This window comes from Gordionus sp. m RMFG-2023, chromosome 1, assembly GCF_954871325.1.
Source record: "Gordionus sp. m RMFG-2023 chromosome 1, tfGorSpeb1-WG-v2, whole genome shotgun sequence".
Classification (NCBI taxonomy): domain Eukaryota; kingdom Metazoa; phylum Nematomorpha; class Gordioida; order Chordodea; family Parachordodidae; genus Gordionus; species Gordionus sp. m RMFG-2023.
The window spans coordinates 25,143,522-25,165,499 of NC_088775.1; the positions used below are offsets into that span (position 1 = coordinate 25,143,522).

The window sequence follows — 21,978 nt, forward strand, 5'->3', positions numbered from 1 at the left end:
TACAGGTGTACCTGTGCGCGCAAGAGGCAAACCCCCCTACTTAAACGCCCATGGGAGAGGTCAAAAGCCCATGCCCGATTAAATAAAAAATTTGATAATGGGAGGTTTATATTGGCTATATTAATTTTACTATTAATTAGTATTTGAGAAAACCGAGAAATAAACATGATTAAATAAAATAAATACCAGTACAAATACAGTACTATTAATTATTCTTTCAAAAATATTTGAACCGCACCATCATTATCATCACTAAAAATTAGTAATTACCTTGTCGGAAATTTAAAAATAAATCGATATATTTATTCACCAATATTACTTTTGAGTATTTGACCAGGTCAAATATTTCTTTGGTCAATTGGATGAATCTGACCAGATAATTGTAGGTAACGAAGGCATTCCTTTTCTTCAAAAAAGGTAATGCCGTTAGTAACGATGTTACTTTACAGCACTATGACATACATTACTAATGCAGTACAAAGCAGTTTTAGGAAAAGAATTAGCTATAACATGCTGTACGAGAGGGAATAGCATGTTCGATAGCCTTATTAGTTTATTAAAATTTAAAACGAAGTACCAAAATTATGTGAATTAGAATTTCCGATACTGAAATACAATATTTGGAAGAATATTTCCACACAATGATCCCATTTGCTTTAGCGATTAACAAAATACATGGCGAAATTTACTATTATGGAAAATCTGCTCCAATGTTAAATGTTGTCAAAAAATATTAATCCCACTGTCAGAAACTATCCTTAAAGTCGATATTTCATATGAGAGGTGCCAGCCATCTTCATATATACTAGTGCCATCAGAAAATAAAGCGTGGATAATTGGTAAAAATGTTGATATAATATATCTTTTAACTTAAAAGCGCTTATTATGTCGCTTATAAAGGCCAGGCTTCCTTCTGAACTAATAAAATAATCATATCATTACCCTTGACATTTAACAGTTTGTTTTAAACAATTAGTATAAGGAATGCGATTTTTATTTCTGATTACACGAACAGTGCTTTTAAAAAAACTCCCAGGCTAAAAATAATTTTACAATAAAAATGGGGTAAAATATTTCAAATCTATGCTGGGACCAGGTTAAAAATTAGTAACATTTTCAAAATAAGATATTCTTCAATTTAAAATCAGATAATTTTTTATGTACAAATTGCCCAGGGTATTAACATGACCCTCTAGGGTTGGCAAAAATGGTAATTTTTTAAAAAAAAATCGATTATGGCCTAACTAAGATTGTAAAATATCTATTTTTTAAATTTCATTTTGATATTATCTTGCAAGTAAAAAACCTCAAGGGAACAAGTCAGGAAATTGTTGAAAAATTAAATGTTATAATTTGATATTTTTTCAAATAAGGAGCCGATGATGTTATTTTTTAAAAAAAATTTAACTAACAATATCGGTCAGCTGATATTGTTAATAATTTTATTGTAGAATTTTCTGATTTAAATAAAAATGCCAATGAAATTTAATTTTTTCGAACTAAAATTAGCTATTGCAATCTCTCAACCGGTTAAGAATTAGCCTAATTTTAAAATCCTAATTGTTGAAAGAATTTCAAGTTTTTCACCACCTTACATGCTAGTAAAAAAATTCAACTTTCATCCTTTGCTAAACGATACAATTAAGCTTTAACTCCTGCACACTTATTTTACCTTTTAAACCCGAAATAACAATCAAATTTATAAACTAATAAAATGTAAACGGCAATAGAATACGGGGGGCTTCTGTATCTAAACATTGATATTTTATCTATCTTGGTAAAGTTTTAAGCAAGATCAGAGCCTTTACTAAAATTATGGTTTCGGATAATATAGTAAATAAATTAGACTAAATGGTGGGTGGCTCATGGAAATTTGATGAAGGATGTAAATATTCTAAAAATAATAAAACAATTATTTACTGCATCTTCATCATCCGCTTCAGTCGAGAAAGTATTATCATCATTTGGAGTTGTTCACTCGAAACTTAGGAATTGGTTAGGAACAGACAAGGCAGAAAGATTAGTTTTTTTAAATTCTAATACCGTTGTCGACGATTTATTACTTGTGATTTTTATGTTATTTCTTAATTTTACAAACTAAATAATCATTTTTTTATTATAAATAAATAAAAAAATTTTAAATATGTGTGGTTAATAGTTTCGTATATTAAATAATTTTTCACTATTGCGATTAGAATCAACAATTCTTTTTCTACTATGTTAAAAATTGAGATAAAAAATAAACTTCTTTGTCTAACAAGTGGTAATTACTAGTACAATTTGGTTATTTAATTAGATTTGCTTATCTAAGTCCTTACCTTTCACTATCTTATATTTTGATTTAAATCATTGATTTTTTTAAAAAAAATAGGGATGATATAACTTCTTTAATCTCTAAACGGTAAAATTGCAAAATCCAGACAAGGTAGGGCTTGAAAACCAAAAAAATTTACAAACCTGGGCTAGATCAAAAAAATTTTTTAAATCCGACCTGTGGTTAGAGCTTTGATCTCTGCGCTCTTCCGATTTCTGAAAAAATATATTAATCATTTGCAATTTATTAAATCCTTAAAAAGATTCAATATTTCTAATTCATAGAGTCCTTGTTTGCCTGAAGATCAGTTATAAGAATGATTCATGAATCGAATTATCATTGAAATATATATAAGCATCATACAATAATAGGCAAAAATATTTTTTATAAGCTAATCAAAAGTACAAAATATCCATAAATTTTCAATAATTGACATCACTCAATACTATAAAAAATGAAAAAAATATTTTGTTGAGATCACATTGAGCTGGTAATTTTATTAAAACGATACCCACGCTTGGCCATAATCCTCATAATCCTTAGCATATTGAGGCAGTCATCTAAACCACTATGGGGTCGACCCTCAAATCGAAGCCCAAGATTAGAGAGCATGTGGGTAAGACCTCGAACTGGCCATTCTCTGGTCAACGCCCAGAAGGCAACTTTTAAGTCAATCCAACGTTTGAAATAAATGTATTGTGGACCAGTAGCAAATCGAGAGAGATCTTTGGTATATTGTTGATGGTGAAAATAATTATCAGGATGAATATTGGTGGGATGCATGTAAGTCAGTTGACGGGGAAGGAGCTTGCGTAGATCAGCATCACCGCATGTGACAAATGTGAAGTTGGGGAATAACGTTGTGGATGATGTTGGTAGCAACAAACCGTTGTGCTGAAGCCAGACATGAAAATCTTCTAGAATATGTTCTAGAGGAAAAGACTCTTCTATGGTCTCTTGAGTGAGACCTGTCAAGGTTGAGCAGAAGGAAGATATTTGAGGGTGAATGACTGGCCGAACAAATCGATGAAAGCGAGCACGTATCTCTAGTTGGTGGGGTTCTGGTTTGATGGTAACCCAGATGACTGGAAACTCGATAATCTCCTGGGGGTCAGGTGGTTGAGCCCCTTTACCTGAACATGTAGCCTCGAAGTCTAAAAGTAGGAGGTTGTTAAACATAGATAAGGGATCAATGGGTTCATAGGATTGAATAATCATTTGAGATTTCAGGAGTGGGTTAATTGCTTTAGATTGCAGGTGACTAGGTTTTGTAATCTGGTAAAATTTAGTTGTTAAATCTGAGTGGATAAGTTTTAAAAGGGGCTTCATAAATAAAATAGGAATAAGAGATGGGTAAAAAAGGTTTAAGTGAAAAATGATCTGGAATATTTTGAATCCATGTTAAGGTAAGGTTGATATCTAATTTGATTTTGTGAACAAATATATCATATTTTTAAAAGGAAAAAATTTAATTGTATAATTACTATATACATCTAATTCTAAATGTTAATATATTATTTATTGGTCCAGACTGAAAACATGGAACAAATTATAAAGACCAAACCACTAAAGTTTGGTCTAAATTGGGAAAATTGGAGTGTTGACCTTCATTAATTGATAAAATCTCAACTTCAGGTCTGAATATATATCATTTCCTAATTACGGAATTTTTTTTATTTACAAAATAAGATATTGATAATGATATAAACACGTTTGCACGTTATTCCCTTAATTTACTTTCTAACCATTTTAATTTCACTTCCTTTAATTTCTTTTTTTAAATATTTATATATTATATGCAATATAATATTAGATTTTTATAAAATACTAATCATTGCTTTTTTTTTGACTAGAAAAAATTTCATTTTATTTCAATGATTTTAAAATACCAGGGAAGTCACACATTTGACAGAATTGGTGAAATAATTGACAGTTAATAGAACTTTTAAAATATCTGACAAGGTTATTGCAACCGTTACTGATAATGGGAAATTTCATAAAGGCCTTTAAGCTTTTTAGGTATGCTATTAAAAATGTAAAATTTTTAAAATGCAAAATGCATATATCTTAAAAGATATTTATAGTAAAAATGAACATAATATATCAAATTTTAGGTAAAAAAAACCTCAAGAGGCCTATTATAACAATAAAACTTCCGGTTTAACTATATTACTTTACCCATGTTATTAAGCTTGGTTTTAGAAAAAAAATTTTGCCTTTTATTTAGACACCATTTATAAGTATATATATATGATGTGAAAACTTTGTCGAAGTTATAGGCGGTTCTGATGCATTTTCACCAAAAATTGACATATATATTTGCATAAAATAGATGACGCTATATAAAACTATAAATTAATTATGGTTATACTAAATTATCAAAAAAAAGATATTTTTATTTCTTATACTAAAATATTTTGAATTTCTGGGACAACCACGTCAATATATCAAAAAGACCTATTTTAGGCTGACCCTTTTTAAAATTGTTAAAAATTGATGGAATTATTGAGATCGGTAAAAAAATAAAAATGTGCTTATTTTAGCTCGCAAGCACAACTGGTTCCCGAGATACAGAGGTGTATAAGGCATGAATTCTATTTAAATGATTTTAAATAAAGGAGAATATATCGTTCAAGCAAATTTTGCTGAAAATTATTAAGTTACATAATTATATTGGAATCTCTCATTCATAATAGAATTGCCATTCATTTATTCCAAAAATATTTAGTCGCTACTTAACAGAGACATTTAAAGCCGCTTAATAAATTTTTCCCACTTTCCAAATGGAGCAGCATCACAATATAAAAATCGCAAAAATATAATCAATTTTTGCCACCATGATTATGATTTTGGAATAAAAGCTGAGTTGTATTTCTGAGCCACATCTCATGGCAAATCGGTATGAGATAATCGGAGGTACAGTTAATTGTAGTGGCCGGGGCTAGTTTATAAAGACCTGTTTCAGAAGGAATAACTTGTCATAATGAGTTATCTGCCTATTATAAGGAAAATATTAAAGGCATAAGATTTCTAATTTATTAATAAGTTTAATGAGATAAAAGTAAAACTTTATTTTCAAACATAATATCACTGAAATTTATAAAAAAAAATCGATAAGTTACTTAATCTCGGGGAAATTTTTAATATTATTTTTATTAAAAAATGATAAATATGAGATCGCGTGGATATTGGTGGAAATTTTTTGATGAAAAGTTTTAAGAATTGCATATCTTTTTTCATTGAATTTGAGTAATTTTCGATATTTAAAAATTTTTTGTGACCTTAGTTGAAGATTTTTTAATAATTAAATATTAATTTAACGTATAATATTTTTTCAAATTTAATAAATATTTTTTTCCACTTTTTATGGATTACATTAATTTTACCGAGTTTTTTAAAAGATCAGAACTTCTTATTAATCACATATATTATAATAACATGAGAATGAAGAAAATGTAGCATAAGATGTTCAACATGTTCAAGCAGATATTCTATATAGGGTTTAGTATTATATTAATTTTTAAATTTAGTTTTATTAAACTATATTTGAAAATACTAATCATCCTGTGAAAAAATTTATTATCTTTTTGTGTCCAGGACTTTTATAAGTCACAGTCTTCGTTTAATAGGATTAGCACAATACATCTATAAAATTTGCCAATAAGTTATTTTAGGTATGCAATATTTAGAAAAACTAGCTGCCATACACAGACAATATCTTTTGAAAAATAGGGGCCCTGGGCACGTGAATCCCATATTTTTAAAAGGAAAAATAACACATGGAAGATTTTAAATTAAATGCCATTTGGGTGGTGGGATATCAATGGAATATTTTATATAGATAAAACTGAAAAAGAGACCCTTCTGGGTATAATCAGTAAGCACGTACATACTGATTCAACTATAATGACGGACAAATGGAAGGGCTAAATTAAATATTGATAAATCTTAAAATTTAATATTTTTCAAGTTATAACAATCTTAAGAAAATGGATATGATTAGGGATATATCGATATTTTTTATCGGATCGGGTCGATATTTCACCCATTATAAAATATCGGTTATCGACCAATATTATAAAATTTTCCTATCCTATCCGATAAAAAATGCTGTTTTTAACAAAAATAAAATGTTATAAAATTTTTAAAAAAAGTTATATCTAATTTTTATAAATAAAATCGAAATCAATTTTTATGTTTAATTTTTTTAATAGTAATAATAGTTAATAAACATTCTGCCATATAGTGATTTTTTTTCGCATTCTGTTTAAAAAAGTGTTCAATAATCTTCAGAATGTGTTTTTAGTGATGCTAGTGATATTGACAGTAGAGATCTGCAAAGTAGCCGGGCCGGGCCTAATATTTTTTAAAAAATTCGGGCCGGGTAGGGACGGACCTTGGAAATTTTATTAAATATATCTAAATTTATCAATTTTATATTGAATTTTTTATGTAAAATAAAAATTTTTGATTTAATTTATTGAAACTAAACGCTATATAACATATGTCTTTTATTTTAAGTAATTATAAAAATTAATTTCTATATTTAAATAAATTCGGGCCTGGCCGGGTCGATAATTTTTTTTAAAATAAATTTCGGATTCGGGCCGGGCCGGCAAAACTTTTTAAAAAAAATTCGGGTTCGGGCTGGGCCGGCAAAACTTTTTTAAAAAAAATTCGGGCGTGGCCGGGCTTGAAAAATTAGGCCTGATGCAGATCACCAATTGACAGTCCCCATCGCCGCAGACTGATCTCTGATAAATTGGAACTAAAATTTCATAATATATTTGTTTATTACTAATTATGTAAATAGATTAATGTTAATAATTATATAAATAAGTAATTTATATCAATAAAAATATTTTATATACTTTTAGAATTGCAATTGAATTGAATATAAACTATAACTGATCATTATAATATATTAAAATGACATATATTATGGTATAGCAAAATTATAGATGTTATACTAATAAAAAGTATATTAAAAATTAAAACCATTGGCATCTTTACAGAATACAAAATTAGATATGATATCGGATCGGTTATCGGCTGATATCAATTTAATATCTGGAATATCGGATCGGATCGGCCTCCAAAAAGTGGTATCGGTACACTCCTACTTATAATATAAATAAATTAGAAGATGGTTTCAATAAAAAAAAATTTCTAAGAGTAATGAACTAAACCTTTATAATTAGTTGAACCGAACCGAACCTTTATAAATTTCTTCTCAAGAACCGTAACCAAAACGTAACGATTATAATTTTTTACATACTGAACCGTAACCGTCCCTGCTTAAATGTTCACCGAAAATTGTTGCAATAATTCGGATTTTTATAAATATATCAGAGTTGTTAAAGTAGCGCTATCTTTTTTGGTAGCTATATCTAATAGCGGCTACTTTTTTTATATAATTTTTTAGCACGCTACTTTTAAAAAATATAATGAATGTAAGTATAAGCATGAAAATTTAAATATAATACCATAATTAATTATAATTTTAATGATTTATTAAATTTTGAAATTGAAATATATTTTCAATTTGTAATTTATATTTTCAATTTGTATTATAAACCTAACACCTTTTAATAATTTAAAATGGCATCGCATATGGATATCCGAATCGTTGAAAGTGATTCAGAGTCAGACAATGATGTTAATGAAATGGAAAATACCAGGGAAGAAAAATGATATTCATGGCAATACTTTCCCATTTCCTAGATTTCAAAAATTTTTCAAGATAAATATTAAAACAAAAACTGGCTTCAAATTTATATGTTTAAAATGTAAAAAAAATATTTCCTCAAATCAATCAAGTAGCTATAACCTAAAGAACCTAAAGGTAAATTATCATTTTTACATAAAATAATAATATTTATTTTATTAGACTGTTCATGCTAATAGTTTTAAGAATTGAACAACATTTAAATAACTTTGGCATAGGTGAATCTACATCCAAAAAGTCGAATTCAATTCAGACTAAATTAATTAATAATACAAATGCCCATATTTCTCAAAATTAGCTGATAATGTTATTGTAGATTTTATCATTGATACAGTGCAGCCAATGTCCTTGGTTGATAATCCATCATTTACTATGATGATTAAAACTTTATCACCTGGTACAACTTAGGATTTTAAAAAGAAGATCTGTAGCATTAGCCCTCAAAAGGTAATAGGATGCCAGACATACGATGTACTTGCAAATAAAATTATTGATGTCCACAAGTCTTTTAGGATTCATAATAAAGTTTGCAAGATGGTGACCGATAATGCGTTCAATTACCTGAAAATGCTGAAGGTGAGATACAGAATCTTAGTCAGCATGTATTGGAAGAGGAGGAAATGGGTGTTGATGCAATTGATATTAATGAGATCTTAGAAGAAGGTTTAAATTATTTTATAATACATGTTAATCTTATTCTATAGCATCAAATAACTCCAACTCAATGTTACCCAGTCATCAGAGATGCACTTGCCAAATTTTAATTTGATAGCAACAGTGGATGCTGAAGGAGCCCTAAATAGTGAAGATTTTAAAAGGGTTTCAAGATCCACTTTCCATAAATGTCAAACTTTATGGAATAAGCAGAACAAGTCTGCTAAATGCTCAGACTTATTTTAAAAAAATTAGGCAGATACTTATTAACTCCTAACCATACAAGATGGAACTCTGTATACCAGGCAATAAAATTAATAGCATTTTTTTCTAGAGGAAAAAAGATTAGAAATGAATTTCCTATGTGATCTTGTTGGAATCCAATATATTAATGATGAAGAGCATACTTTTATAAAAGAGTATACAGAAGTAATTTTAATTAATAATGATTCAATTTCATATCATTTTAATTTTTTAGGTTATGCAATATGTGGCTGTTTCCCTTGAAATTTTGGAAGGTGAGGATAATATGGAAATGGGGTATTATGTTCCCACATTAAGTATCCTAACCACCAAACTAAAGAGTTTTAATCATCTAATCTTATGCCAGCCTCTAGTAGACTCCATGTTAAAAGGCATTGAGAGAAGGTAAATAAAATTTATATTGTTTTGATCTTGACTAAATAATCTATGTTTAAAGCTAAAAAAAATTTATAATTTTATGATTAAGATATATTTTAAATACTCTATTTTTGCAACTTTTAGATTCCCCAACCTTTACAGTGATGAAAATTTATTAACAGCAATGATTTATCCAAAGTTTAAACTTAACTGGCCATACATCAATTCCCATGATGCTATAGATCAACGTGATAGGCTCATGGCTAGGTTGAATAGTCTGAACTCAAACAAAGATGGCCCTATTACAACATCGAAGACATCCGACAATAAGTTTTTTGAAATAGAAGAGTGTATAATAAAAAATCCACTCGATTCCTTTTTTAAGTCAAAAAATACTGAAATGAATATAATCTCTCTTATGTTAAAAAAAAATAATATAAGATTAAATACTGCCTTCAGAGATTATTTAGTAAAGCAAAACTGATACTTTCTGATCGTCGCTCTAGACTTGGGGATGATAATATTGAAATGATTTTATTATTAAAATTCAACAAATTACCATAAATATTTAAAATTTATTACATAAATTTTTTTATAATCAAAATTAACTATATTTTAATATTTATAAATGTTGATTTTTATAAATTATTTACTATACAATTACATTATATGCAAAATAAAAAAAAATTGTTTCTAAATTTTTTTTATAAAAAGTAGCCTAAATGTAGCTAATAGCGAGCTACTTTTTTTGTCAAATAGCGATAGCGGTAGCACGCTACTTTTAAAAGTAGATTAACAACTCTGATTTTAAAACAAAAAAGTCTTAACCTCATCCCTTTTCATTCTTTATATGCCTTAATTTTATACTATTTACTTTTTTTTAAATTCACTTTTTAAATCCCTTATTTCGGTCTTTTAATTATATGGTGCCAGCCGCAAAAAAAGAGAAGAAAAAGTAATTAAATTATTTATTTTTTTTCATGGGGATTCGGAATATTTTTTAAATATTTTTTTAAGATCCCGAATAAAACGTGGCGTTGAGATTCTTAATCCCACATCATTTCATATCCCAATACGACATATATAAATGAATATTCTTAGTTTCTTATATTAAAAATATGTCAAATTTAAGTAAATAGATTAAATTTTTAAAAATGATATAAATTTATATAGAACTATTTTTGTTTTTCCTTAAAATTATATGTCTATATTATCATTATTTATATATTATGTTTATTCAAATAAATTGCTTAATTATCTAGTATTTAATTTAATAGTTTTAACTTAGTAGCATCCAATATAGCACACATTTTTAAAATTTTTAAATAATATACTTCATTTTTAATGTAAATTTAAAGAATTGTGAAAATTTTCACAAAAAAATTTCCACCAATATCCACATGATCGAAATAAATAATATTAAAAATTTCCCCGAGTTTAATGACATCAATAATGTTGTTAAACGGCTCGTTTTGAGCCGATTTTTAAAAACGGCTAACTTACTACTTCATCCAGAAAAATATTACGCATGTCTGAAGATTCCGCTCATAGAAAGAACAAAGGTCTAGACATCTTGAGGCTTAGCCAATATTTTTCTGGCTAAAATATTGAGTTAGCCGTTTTTAAAAATCGGCTCGATACGAGCCGTTTAACACTAGACACCAACTTACCAATAAATAATATAAAAAATAGAAGATACAATTTATTTGAATATTAATGTAAAAGTATTTAAAATGAAATATAAGTTATTATAAATCTTTTTGAATAATAACGTAAAAATAAATATAAAAAATATAAATAGAAATAATAATAATTCCTTTTTTAAAACATTTTTTCCATTCTAATAACATTTCCCACTTTTATTAAATTAGTACAACTACAATCGATCTTTGCTCCACTTGGTTTCGATGTCGTTTATCGTCTTATTGATTGTCAAGTTTGCTTATTTCTTCATTGTTTCGTATCTAACTATTTGTTTATCTTTTTATCTCTTTGCCCTTCTATATGTTTCACCGAGGTTTCACCACCTTCTATTTTTTAGTTTAGAGATATATTTTCTACCTTTACTATAATATCCTTTTTTACTTCTACCTCCTCTATTTCATATTTCATCTCTTAAAACTTTAGCTAATGTAATATTATCTTTAAGTGTAATTTTTTGTCTGATATATATTAATAGATGATATTTTAACCTTTTTAATCATTCTACCGTCCTCGAGGAAACATTTATTTCTTAAAACACAAAGAAGGCTTTCCCAATTTATATACGCTTCATTCTTCGCCTGAACTGCCTCATTAAATAAAACTAAACTTGCATTCGTTGGTTTTTTTGGATGTAATAATTTAAATTTTTCATTCAAAATCGTTGGATTAAGCATATGGCTTTCAACTTAACACACTCGTCATCCGGTAATCTTTTTGTGAATGATCCATCTTTGTCGAGATCTGAAATCTGAGTATCCGATGTCGGAAATTCTATACTTATGCGATTATTATTATTATTAACTAATTGTTTCATTTTCACTTAAATTTATCAATCGTACAATATATTGTGAAAAATATAATACGACGTTTATTATGTTCTTTCGTATTTTTTGACATTGATGGTAAACCAATTACCTCCTGTGAATCTGCATTTTGCACCTTGAATGTACCATAAGCAGTTATCATGTCATCTAAGTCTTTATAATAAAAATGCACTATTCATTTTCTTTTATGAAGTGTCGTAAAACGTCGCCCAAATTTTCATCAAATGTGGCATTAATGTCGTATTTTGTAGGATATTTAACTACAATAAGATATTTATGCGGCATTGTAGATCACCTTTGTAATTAAATCAATTCTAAGATGGAACATGTCTTGGATGTATAATCTTCGGTGTAGTGTTTTGTTTGAGATGTAGTCTAACATAATTTGCACGATCGATTTTTTATTCAACTTAAAAATACATTGCTTGAAGATGGAACATGTCTTGGATGGTAATAGGAAAAAAAACGCCGGAAAAAAACCCCCAGGAAATAAAACCCCCGGAAAAAAGCTAAGTATATTCTAGCAATAATTTATATTGAATTGGTATATACAATTGCAAGTTAATAATTTGTTAAAAATATTATGACCTCATCAAATTTTTGCTGATAGACCATTCAAGCTTCCTCCACCCCCACCTCCTCCTACTGTCATCATGGGCCTTGCTGGAGTTGGTGTGCCTCCGATGAATATGATGCACCATCCAAATTTACCCCCCAATATGATGGGTTATTTATATTTACTATTGATACTTAAAACGTAATGTATATATTCTAAATTTTAGAAGTAACTGCTTGCATAAATAGGCCAATCCAAACAGATTTTTTTAAAATACAAATTTATTTAAGCAGATAATCAATTTTTAGAAATACATCTGCATATAACTTGATTGGTTGTTAGCAGCCAGTATATAAAGAAATAGAAACTTAATTCATTGCATATTTAAAAGATGAATATTGAAATAAATTCGTGATTTATTATAATAGAAACAAATATACATTCACCCAATATACAATTTAATTCAGTTAAAACCATTAAAATGCAAATGGAAAATACTCGATTTTTTTGCATTTGGTATTTTGAATATATGTGATAATTTCAATTTATTCATGATTTCTCACCTCATTGATATGCAACTACCTTTAGTTTTTAGCTTATTAAAAGTTTTAAAATGTATTTTTAATCAAAAGAATAAAAATTGTTTATTAATTAAAAACGCTATAATTGATATTTAGACAATTGCAAGTTAATAATTTGTTAAAAATATTATTGTTCAGCAACTAGTTATGAACAGATATTAAAATGTATTGTTTTAAAATGTATTTTTAATCAAAAGAATAAAAATTGTTTATAAATTAAAAACGCTATAATTGGTATTTAGACAATTGCAAGTTAATAATTTGTTAAAAATATTATTGTTCAGCAACTAGTTTTATGAACAGATATTAAAATGTATTATGATCATTATGTTTTAAAATGTATTTTTAATCAAAAGAATAAAAATTGTTTATAAATTAAAAACGCTATAATTGGTATTTTATAAAATTAAACAATAATAATTTGGATCTTTATACCGTATATAAAGACAAAAAAAAAATTAAATTTACAAAAATATTTTATTCATAAAATTTATATTTTATAAAAAAAATTTAATGGATCTTATTCATCCTGGAAAGCTCATATTTGAAGGTTATTCTTATACCATACATAAAAAATGCTCAAACAAGATTAGATGGCGCTGCTCAAAGTATTCTTCTTTTAAATGCCGAGCAATACTTTTTTAAACACTCGATAATCAAGACCCGGTTCCTGATACAGCTCATCCATCAAATATTGATGGACTAGTAGCAATGAAATCCATTGCTAACATAAAGAAGCGATGTGCAGACTCTTTGGCAAAACCTCTTCAAATTTAAGCAGAGGAAATTGTAAAATTAGACCAAAGAGTTCAGTCGCATATGTTATCGGAAGATTCTGTAAAAAGAACTCTAAGGAATCACAAAACAATGCAACACCCTTCAAATCTTGAGAATTTGGAAGACCTAGTTATTGAAGGTATTAGTTTAAATATAATTATATTTTCATAAAAATTTAAATATTATAGGTGATTGGGCAAATTGTGGCTCCCAGAACTCAAAACGATTTTTATTATTTGATAATGGCCCACAAGCTGAAGAACGCATAATAATGTTCGCAACAGATGATTCCTTAAATCTAATATCTAATAGGGCAGAGTGGTATATGGATGGTAATTTTGCCATGTCCCCAAAAAATTTTCTACAATTATAGGTGATTAGAGTAGCAATAAACAATATTTTTATTACAGCGGTTTATTGTGTACTCCAGAAAAAAACTCAAAGTACATATGAAATAATATTTCAAACAATAATGTCTAAATGTCAGGAAAGGGATTTATTTCCTGATCCATAATATATATACATGGATTTCGAAAAGTCTGCTATGACCGCGGTTAAGAGTATCATTGGTATGATTATTAATATGTTTAATAATATATATTTATTTTTTCGATTAGGGGGTCACATCGTAATTAGAGGATGTTTTTACATTTGTGTCAAAGTACACATAGAAAAATTCAGAAGCTGGGTCTGGAAAGCGAATACAGGACCGATGAAACTCTAAGTTTTTTTGTGGCATGATGGACGGCTTAGCATTCGTTCCGATATGTGATATGGACAATGCAATGACATTCCTGAGATCAGTTACTACGAGCAATGGTAAGGACATTCTTGATTATTTCGATAAAAATTATGTCAATGGAGTATCAAGGGAGGTCATGAGAAGCGATTCTCAATCCCAAACACGTCGAATTGAGCTTCGATTACCTCTAGAAGCCTGGAACGTGAATCAAAGCACTCTCTCAGATGAAGAACGAACAAATAATCAATGCGAAGGTTGGAATCATCGTTTTTCTAATCTGGTTGGGAATAAACACCCATCAATCTGGGTACTCATTTAAAAAATGAAATGCGAGGTGGCTGCCGATGAAACCAAACTTGAAAGATGGCGCGTAGGTAGTTGGACATCGAAAACAAAATCGCAGAGTTCTAACAACCAGATTCGGCTAAAGAAACTTTGCGAAAAATACCGTAATGGGGTGCGAAGCCTTCCGGATTTTATAAGAGCGATATCCTTCAATATTCGATGTCAACCAATATAATTATTATTATAAATTATAAAATTTGTATATACATAATCATGATTTACCAATAAAATAAACATTTCTTATTTCTAAGTTTTGTCAAATTTAGTCTATTTAATATCATATTTAAAGATGGTATTGTATTTTTACTATAGCAAATTTTTTTTACAATACATAGTTATTTTACTGAGGCATTTTTTCCCAGTACCAATTTAAACATTAGTTTTTCTTATTTAAGCATTTTTTTATGGAGAGTAGGCCAAATAAAAATATACCTTTATTATTATGTCTTAACTAAATTCTATAAAAATGAAAAAAAATTCCCAGGGGTTTAATTTCCTGGGGGTTTTTTCCGGGTGTTTTTTTTCCTGGGGGTTTATTTTCCGGGGGTTTATTTTCCGGGATTCGTTTTGGATGTATAATCTTCGGTGTAGTGTCTTGTTTGAGATGTAGTCTAACACAATTTGCAAGATCAATTTTTATTCAACTTAAAAATACATTGCTTGATTAATTTTTGTATACTAATATCATAATCTATATCTATTAAATTCACAAATTTATTTAATATGTTACCAAAAACCTTTATACAGGTCCTTCCCAAAAGTGCAATCTTGTCACTTTGGATCACATAGGCTGGTATGACACATTCACAGAAAACAAAGAGTGCATTTTTATTATGAACTTATATGACATGATAACTACTTATCGGTATATTCAAGGTGCACAATGCAGGGACGCAGAGGGTAATCGGTTTACCATCAACAACGCTAAAAAATAAGAAAGAACATAATTAATGTATAATTAATAAAAAATTCGATAAATAAATGAAAATGAAACAATTAGTTAATAAATAATAGCATAAGTTTCGAATTTCCGATATTTTCGGCTAATGGAGATTTATTTTTAAGCAGGTTTGAGGATATATTTAAAGATACTAATTTCATATATCGGCAAGGCTGGATCATTTACGAGATTACCTGATGGCGAGTGTGTTAAGGTGAAAGCTATATGCTGGCTGACGGGCTTTATTAGCTGAACGATTTTGATTGAAAAATTTTAATTATTGCATCCAAAAAAACCAACGAATGCCAGTTTAGTTTTATTTAATGCAAGAATGAAACGCATAAATTGGGTAAGCCGTCTTTGTGTTTTAAGAAATAATGTTTACTCAAGGACGGTAGTGATTAAAAAGGATATCATCTATTAATAAAAATATCAGATACACTTAAAAGGATATCATCTATTAATAAAAATATCAGATACACTTAAGGAATATTACATTAGCTGAAGTTTTAAGTTTAAGAGATAAAATAAAGGAGGTAGAAGTAAAAGAGGATATTATTGCAAAGGTTGAAAATATATATTTAAAGGAAAAGTAGAAGGTGGTGAAACATATAGAAGGGAAAAAAAGAAAAATTAGATATGAAGACAATAAAGAAATAAGCAAGCCTGACAATCAATAAGATAATAAACGACATATGAAACCAAGTGCAACGATCGATTGTAGTGGTACTGATTTAATAAAAGTGTAAAATATTATTAGAATGCAAAAAATGATTTAAAAAATTATATTTTAAAACTTATATATTTATTATATTTTATTTTTAATGATTATATAAATTTCAGTGATATTATATTTGAAAATAAAGTTTTGCTTTTATCTCCTGTTTCGTTATTAAACTTTATTGTGTAACTCGTTGGAATAGTGTGTATGATAGTAATGAATGTCTCTCAGTTTTAAAAAACTTACATTACTAGGTAAGAATTGACAAATTATAAGGTTAAAATAAGTGTTATCATTGCAAGCTTGTCATAAAATGAGATATTAAAAAATTAATATCTAGCTAACATTATTGTAAGTTACTTGCGGTAATGAGATGACTGAATGGTTTGGTCATTATTTAAATGTGATGCTGAGTATAAGAGGAACTTCAACTTTTTTACATCCCAATTTAAAAAAAAGATGGATAGTATATGGTGAGATGAAGCCCCTGTAATTCAAAAAGAAAATAAAACAATGGAGCATGCTATTACATCTTCTTATGTTGGAGATGATCATTTTAGTTTTGAACAATAGATAAATGTTTATAATGCATCTAACAACAAAGACTTAAAAACATTAAATTATTTTAAAGATGAATGCAAAGATATATATCTGCTTTTAAAATATATTTCTATTTTACCATCTTCTGCTGCAGTGGAAAGATTATTTAGTTTTACATTGATTAAAGGCCAAATAGGCATAGATTAAATGATATGAAAAACTTAATATATTAAAAAATAATGAGCTATCATATTAGAAAAATGATTATTCTGCAATTTTAAATTATTTATATTTTTGCTTTATTTATCATGTGCTGTAAAACTGTAATATATTTAAATATAATATCATCTATATATGCTACTGCTGCAATAAATATACTATTTTTTTATTATTTGTATTAATGCAGAAATGTTTCAATATGGTGATATTATTTATCTAATTGTTAGAATTTTAAATGATTATTAATTTTAAAAAAAATTGTATAAGTAAAATAATTATTAGTGATAGTATAAAAATTGACTTGCAAAAGTATTTAAATACTTTTTTCAAAAATTTTTTGTAGGAATTTAGTATTTTAAATACATTTGTTCAAAATATACTTATATTAATATTTAAATACTTTTTTTAGTGGGTATTTAATATTTTAAGTACATTTGTTCAAAATATACTTGTATTTATATTTAAATATTTTTTTTAGTGGGTATATTTGTTCAAAATGTACTTGTATTATATTTGAATGCACATTTTTGAAAATGTGCAAACCCAGTATACAATGAGGAGTCAAATATTCATTTAAGGGTTATATATTTAGCTTTATCTTGAAACTGCTAAGTTATCAAAAATAATTAAATTTAAAGGATTTCAGTTGAGATGTTTTAGGCCAGGCAATACTTTTTAAAAATCTTGGGAATGCCTGAAATTTTAACCTCTGCAGGTCCGATTTGGGTATTGTTTGTTGGTAATATAAATTTAAGATCAAATCAATTTATAAAACAAATAATTTTATTAGGAATGGTAGAATTAATTACAAAACATTTTCTATAATTTTTAATCTCATGTCAAAAAAATGCTGCCTAAAATCATTATTAACCTAAAATTTTGAAGAAACTTTAATTATAATATAATTTTTTATTACCTAAGGTAATTCTCGAATATATTTCTAACCCTTCTAATCACGATATAAATTTTGAAATATGTATCTTCTAATCTTATTATCAAGTTAATCAAATTCTTAATTTATTAAGATTCATGGAATTTATTTTTAATCACATAAATTGTCAGATTTGACAAGTTTGATAAGATCTTTATTAAATGTAAATACATATATGACTCGGATATACTCAGAGATGGGCAGTACCTATCTAAGATACAAGATCCTTTTGTATCTTGTACTCAATATCTTTTTGACTTTTTCACATTTTAATAAGATAAGAGTATCTGTATCTAAGATTCTTTATTCTGAAAAGAATCATTTATCTTTTTCATCTTCTTGACAAAAGATACAGATACAGTTTATTTTAAATTTATGAAAATTTTACATATCACAGCAGTGGCATAGCTATGGAGACGCCCCCCCCCCCCAGAGGAAATTTTTTTTAAGATTATACGTTCAAGATTCAAAAGTGACTTTATATCAAATAAATACCATGAATATTTATACTTTTCTGGTTTTGATGTTGTGGAAGGATATTGTATTACTATTGAAATTATTCTGGATAGAATTATTATATAGTCATTGAGAATAATCTACTAAATTATAAATGATGCATTTAAGAAATATATTGATCGGTGTAAGTAAACTAAGAATTGACAGGTAAACTGAGAATGGATAGGTAAACTGAGAATAGACAGGTAAATTTTATTTTTATTTAAATAAAAATATTTAAACTGAGAATGGACAGGTAAACTGAAAATAGACAGGTATAATTTATTTTTATTTTATAGCAGATTTATTTTAAAAATAAAAATAAAATGTTTTTATTATGAAAATCAAATTTATCCAAACATAATTTTATCTAAATAAATAAAAGAAAATATAGAAGAAATTGTAGTCCATAAATTTCAAATATGTATAGAACAGATATGTTACATAGAAAATAAATCATTCATATATATTAAAAAAATCATAAATATATTTTCGTTAGATGGCGTAATATATTACAAATTTAGTTTTTAATTAAAAAAAATATGAATAATAGGAGCATAATTCTTTACTTTGGATTAAAAACATAAAATGAAAAAAAATTTAAGTTTCCGTCATTATTTTTTGAGTTATGATATCAATTCTCAGTTTAGTCGAAATATTTAGATTTTTGGGATTTTAAAAATATTTTATTTTTTTGACTCATTTTGTGTAAACTTACTCATATAAACATAAAATGAAAAAAAATTTAAGTTTTCGTTATTATATTTTGAGTTATGATGTCAATTCTCAGTTTAGTTAAAAATATTTAGATTTTTGGGATTTTAAAAATATTTTATTTTTATGACTCATTTTGTGTAAACCTACTCATATAAATATAAAATGAAAAAAAAATTAAGTTTCCGTCATTATTTTTTGAGTTATGATGTCAATTCTCAGATTAGTTAAAAATATTTAGATTTTTGGGATTTTAAAAATATTTTATTTTTTTGATTCATTTTGTGTAAACTTCCTCATATAAACATAAAATGAAAAAAAATTTAAGTTTCCGTTATTATTTTTTGAGTTATGATGTCAATTCTCAGTTTAGTCAAAAATATTTAGATTTTTGGGATTTTAAAAATATTTTATTTTTATGACTCATTTTGTGTAAACCTACTCATATAAACATAAAATGAAAAAAAATTTAAGTTTCCGTTATTATTTTTTGAGTTATGATGTTAATTCACACTTTAGTCAAAAATATATAGATTTTTGGGATTTTAAAAATATTTTATTTTTTTGACTCATTTTGTGTAAACCTACTCATATAAACATAAAATGAAAAAAAATGTAAGTTTCCGTTATTATTTTTTGAGTTATGATGTCAATTCTCAGTTTAGTCAAAAATATTTAGATTTTTGGGATTTTAAAAATATTTTATTTTTTTGACTCATTTTGTGTAAACCTACTCATATAAACATAAAATGAAAAAAAAATTAAGTTTCCGTCATTATTTTTTGAGTTATGATGTCAATTCTCAGTTTAGTCAAAAATATTAATATTTTTGGGATTTTAAAAATATTATATTTTTTTGATTCATTTTTGTGTAAACTTACTCATATAAACATAAAATGAAAAAAAATTTAAGTTTCCGTTATTATTTTTTGAGTTATGATGTTAATTCTCAGTTTAGTCAAAAATATTTAGATTTTTGGGATTTTAAAAATATTTTATTTTTTTGATTCATTTTGTGTAAACTTACTCATATAAACATAAAATGAAAAAAATTTAAGTTTCCGTCATTATTTTTTGAGTTATGATGTCAATTCTCAGTTTAGTCAAAAATATTTAGATTTTTGGGATTTTAAAAATATTTTATTTTTTTGACTCATTTTGTGTAAACCTACTCATATAAATATAAAATGAAAAAAAATTTAAGTTTCCGTTATTATTTTTTGAGTTATGATGTTAATTCTCAGTTTAGTCAAAAATATTTAGATTTTTGGTATTTTAAAAATATTTTATTTTTTTGACTCATTTTGTGTAACCTTACTCATATAAACAAAAATGAAAAAAAATTTAAGTTTCCGTCATTATTTATTGAGTTATGATGTTAATTCTCAGTTTAGTCAAAAATATTTAGATTTTTGGGATTTTAAAAATATTTTATTTTTTTGACTCATTTTGTGTAAACCTACTCATATAAATATAAAATGAAAAAAAAAATAAGTTTCCGTCACTATTTTTTGAGTTATGATGTCAATTCCTCAGTTTAGTCAAAAATATTTAGATTTTTAGGATTTTAAAAATATTTTATTTTTTTGACTCATTTTGTGTAAACCTACTCATATAAACATAAAATGAAAAAAAAATTAAGTTTCCGTCATTATTTTTTGAGTTATGATATCAATTCTCAGTTTAGTCAAAAATATTATTTTTGGGATTTTAAAAATATTTTATTTTTATGACTCATTTTGTGTAAACCTACACTCATATAAATATAAAATGAAAAAAAATTTAAGTTTCAGTCATTATTTTTTGAGTTATGATGTCAATTCTCAGTTTAGTCAAAAATATTATGATTTTTGGGATTTTAAAAATATTTTATTTTTATGACTCATTTTGTGTAAACCTACTCAAATAAACATAAAATGAAAAAAAAAATAAGTTTCCGTTATTATTTTTTGAGTTATGATGTCAATTCTCAGTTTAGTCAAAAATATTAAGATTTTTGGGATTTTAAAAATATTTTATTTTTTTGACTCATTTTGTGTAAACCTACTCATATAAACATAAAATGAAAAAAAAATTAAGTTTCCGTCATTATTTTTTGAGTTATGATGTCAATTCTCAGTTTAGTCAAAAATATTAATATTTTTGGGATTTTAAAAATATTATATTTTTTTGACTCATTTTTGTGTAAACTTACTCATATAAACATAAAATGAAAAAAAATTTAAGTTTCCGTTATTATTTTTTGAGTTATGATGTTAATTCTCAGTTTAGTCAAAAATATTTAGATTTTTGGGATTTTAAAAATATTTTATTTTTTTGATTCATTTTGTGTAAACTTACTCATATAAACATAAAATGAAAAAAATTTAAGTTTCCGTCATTATTTTTTGAGTTATGATGTCAATTCTCAGTTTAGTCAAAAATATTTAGATTTTTGGGATTTTAAAAATATTTTATTTTTTTGACTCATTTTGTGTAAATACTCGTATAAACATAAAATGAAAAAAAATTTAAGTTTCCGTCATTATTTATTGAGTTATGATGTTAATTCTCAGTTTAGTCAAAAATATTT

At 26.3% G+C, this 21,978-nt stretch overlaps 1 protein-coding gene across 2 annotated transcripts; it reads right to left on the minus strand.

Annotated features, from left to right (window-relative positions):
• Positions 1 to 2,702: 2,702 nt before the first annotated feature.
• LOC135931435 (ERI1 exoribonuclease 3-like) lies at positions 2,703 to 18,838 on the minus strand. Of its 2 annotated transcripts, none has more exons than XM_065468535.1 (2): positions 18,708 to 18,838; positions 2,703 to 3,733 (listed from the first exon to the last, which is right to left on the minus strand). In XM_065468535.1, the coding sequence occupies exon 2, from the start codon at positions 3,641 to 3,643 to the stop codon at positions 2,792 to 2,794; it is 852 nt and encodes a 283-aa protein (XP_065324607.1). In that variant the 5' UTR covers positions 3,644 to 3,733; positions 18,708 to 18,838; the 3' UTR covers positions 2,703 to 2,791. The 2 variants fall into 2 exon arrangements, with proteins under 2 accessions (XP_065324607.1, XP_065324608.1); XM_065468536.1 differs by having other exon boundaries at positions 2,706 to 3,589; positions 18,708 to 18,814.
• Between the last annotated feature and the right edge of the window lie 3,140 nt (positions 18,839 to 21,978).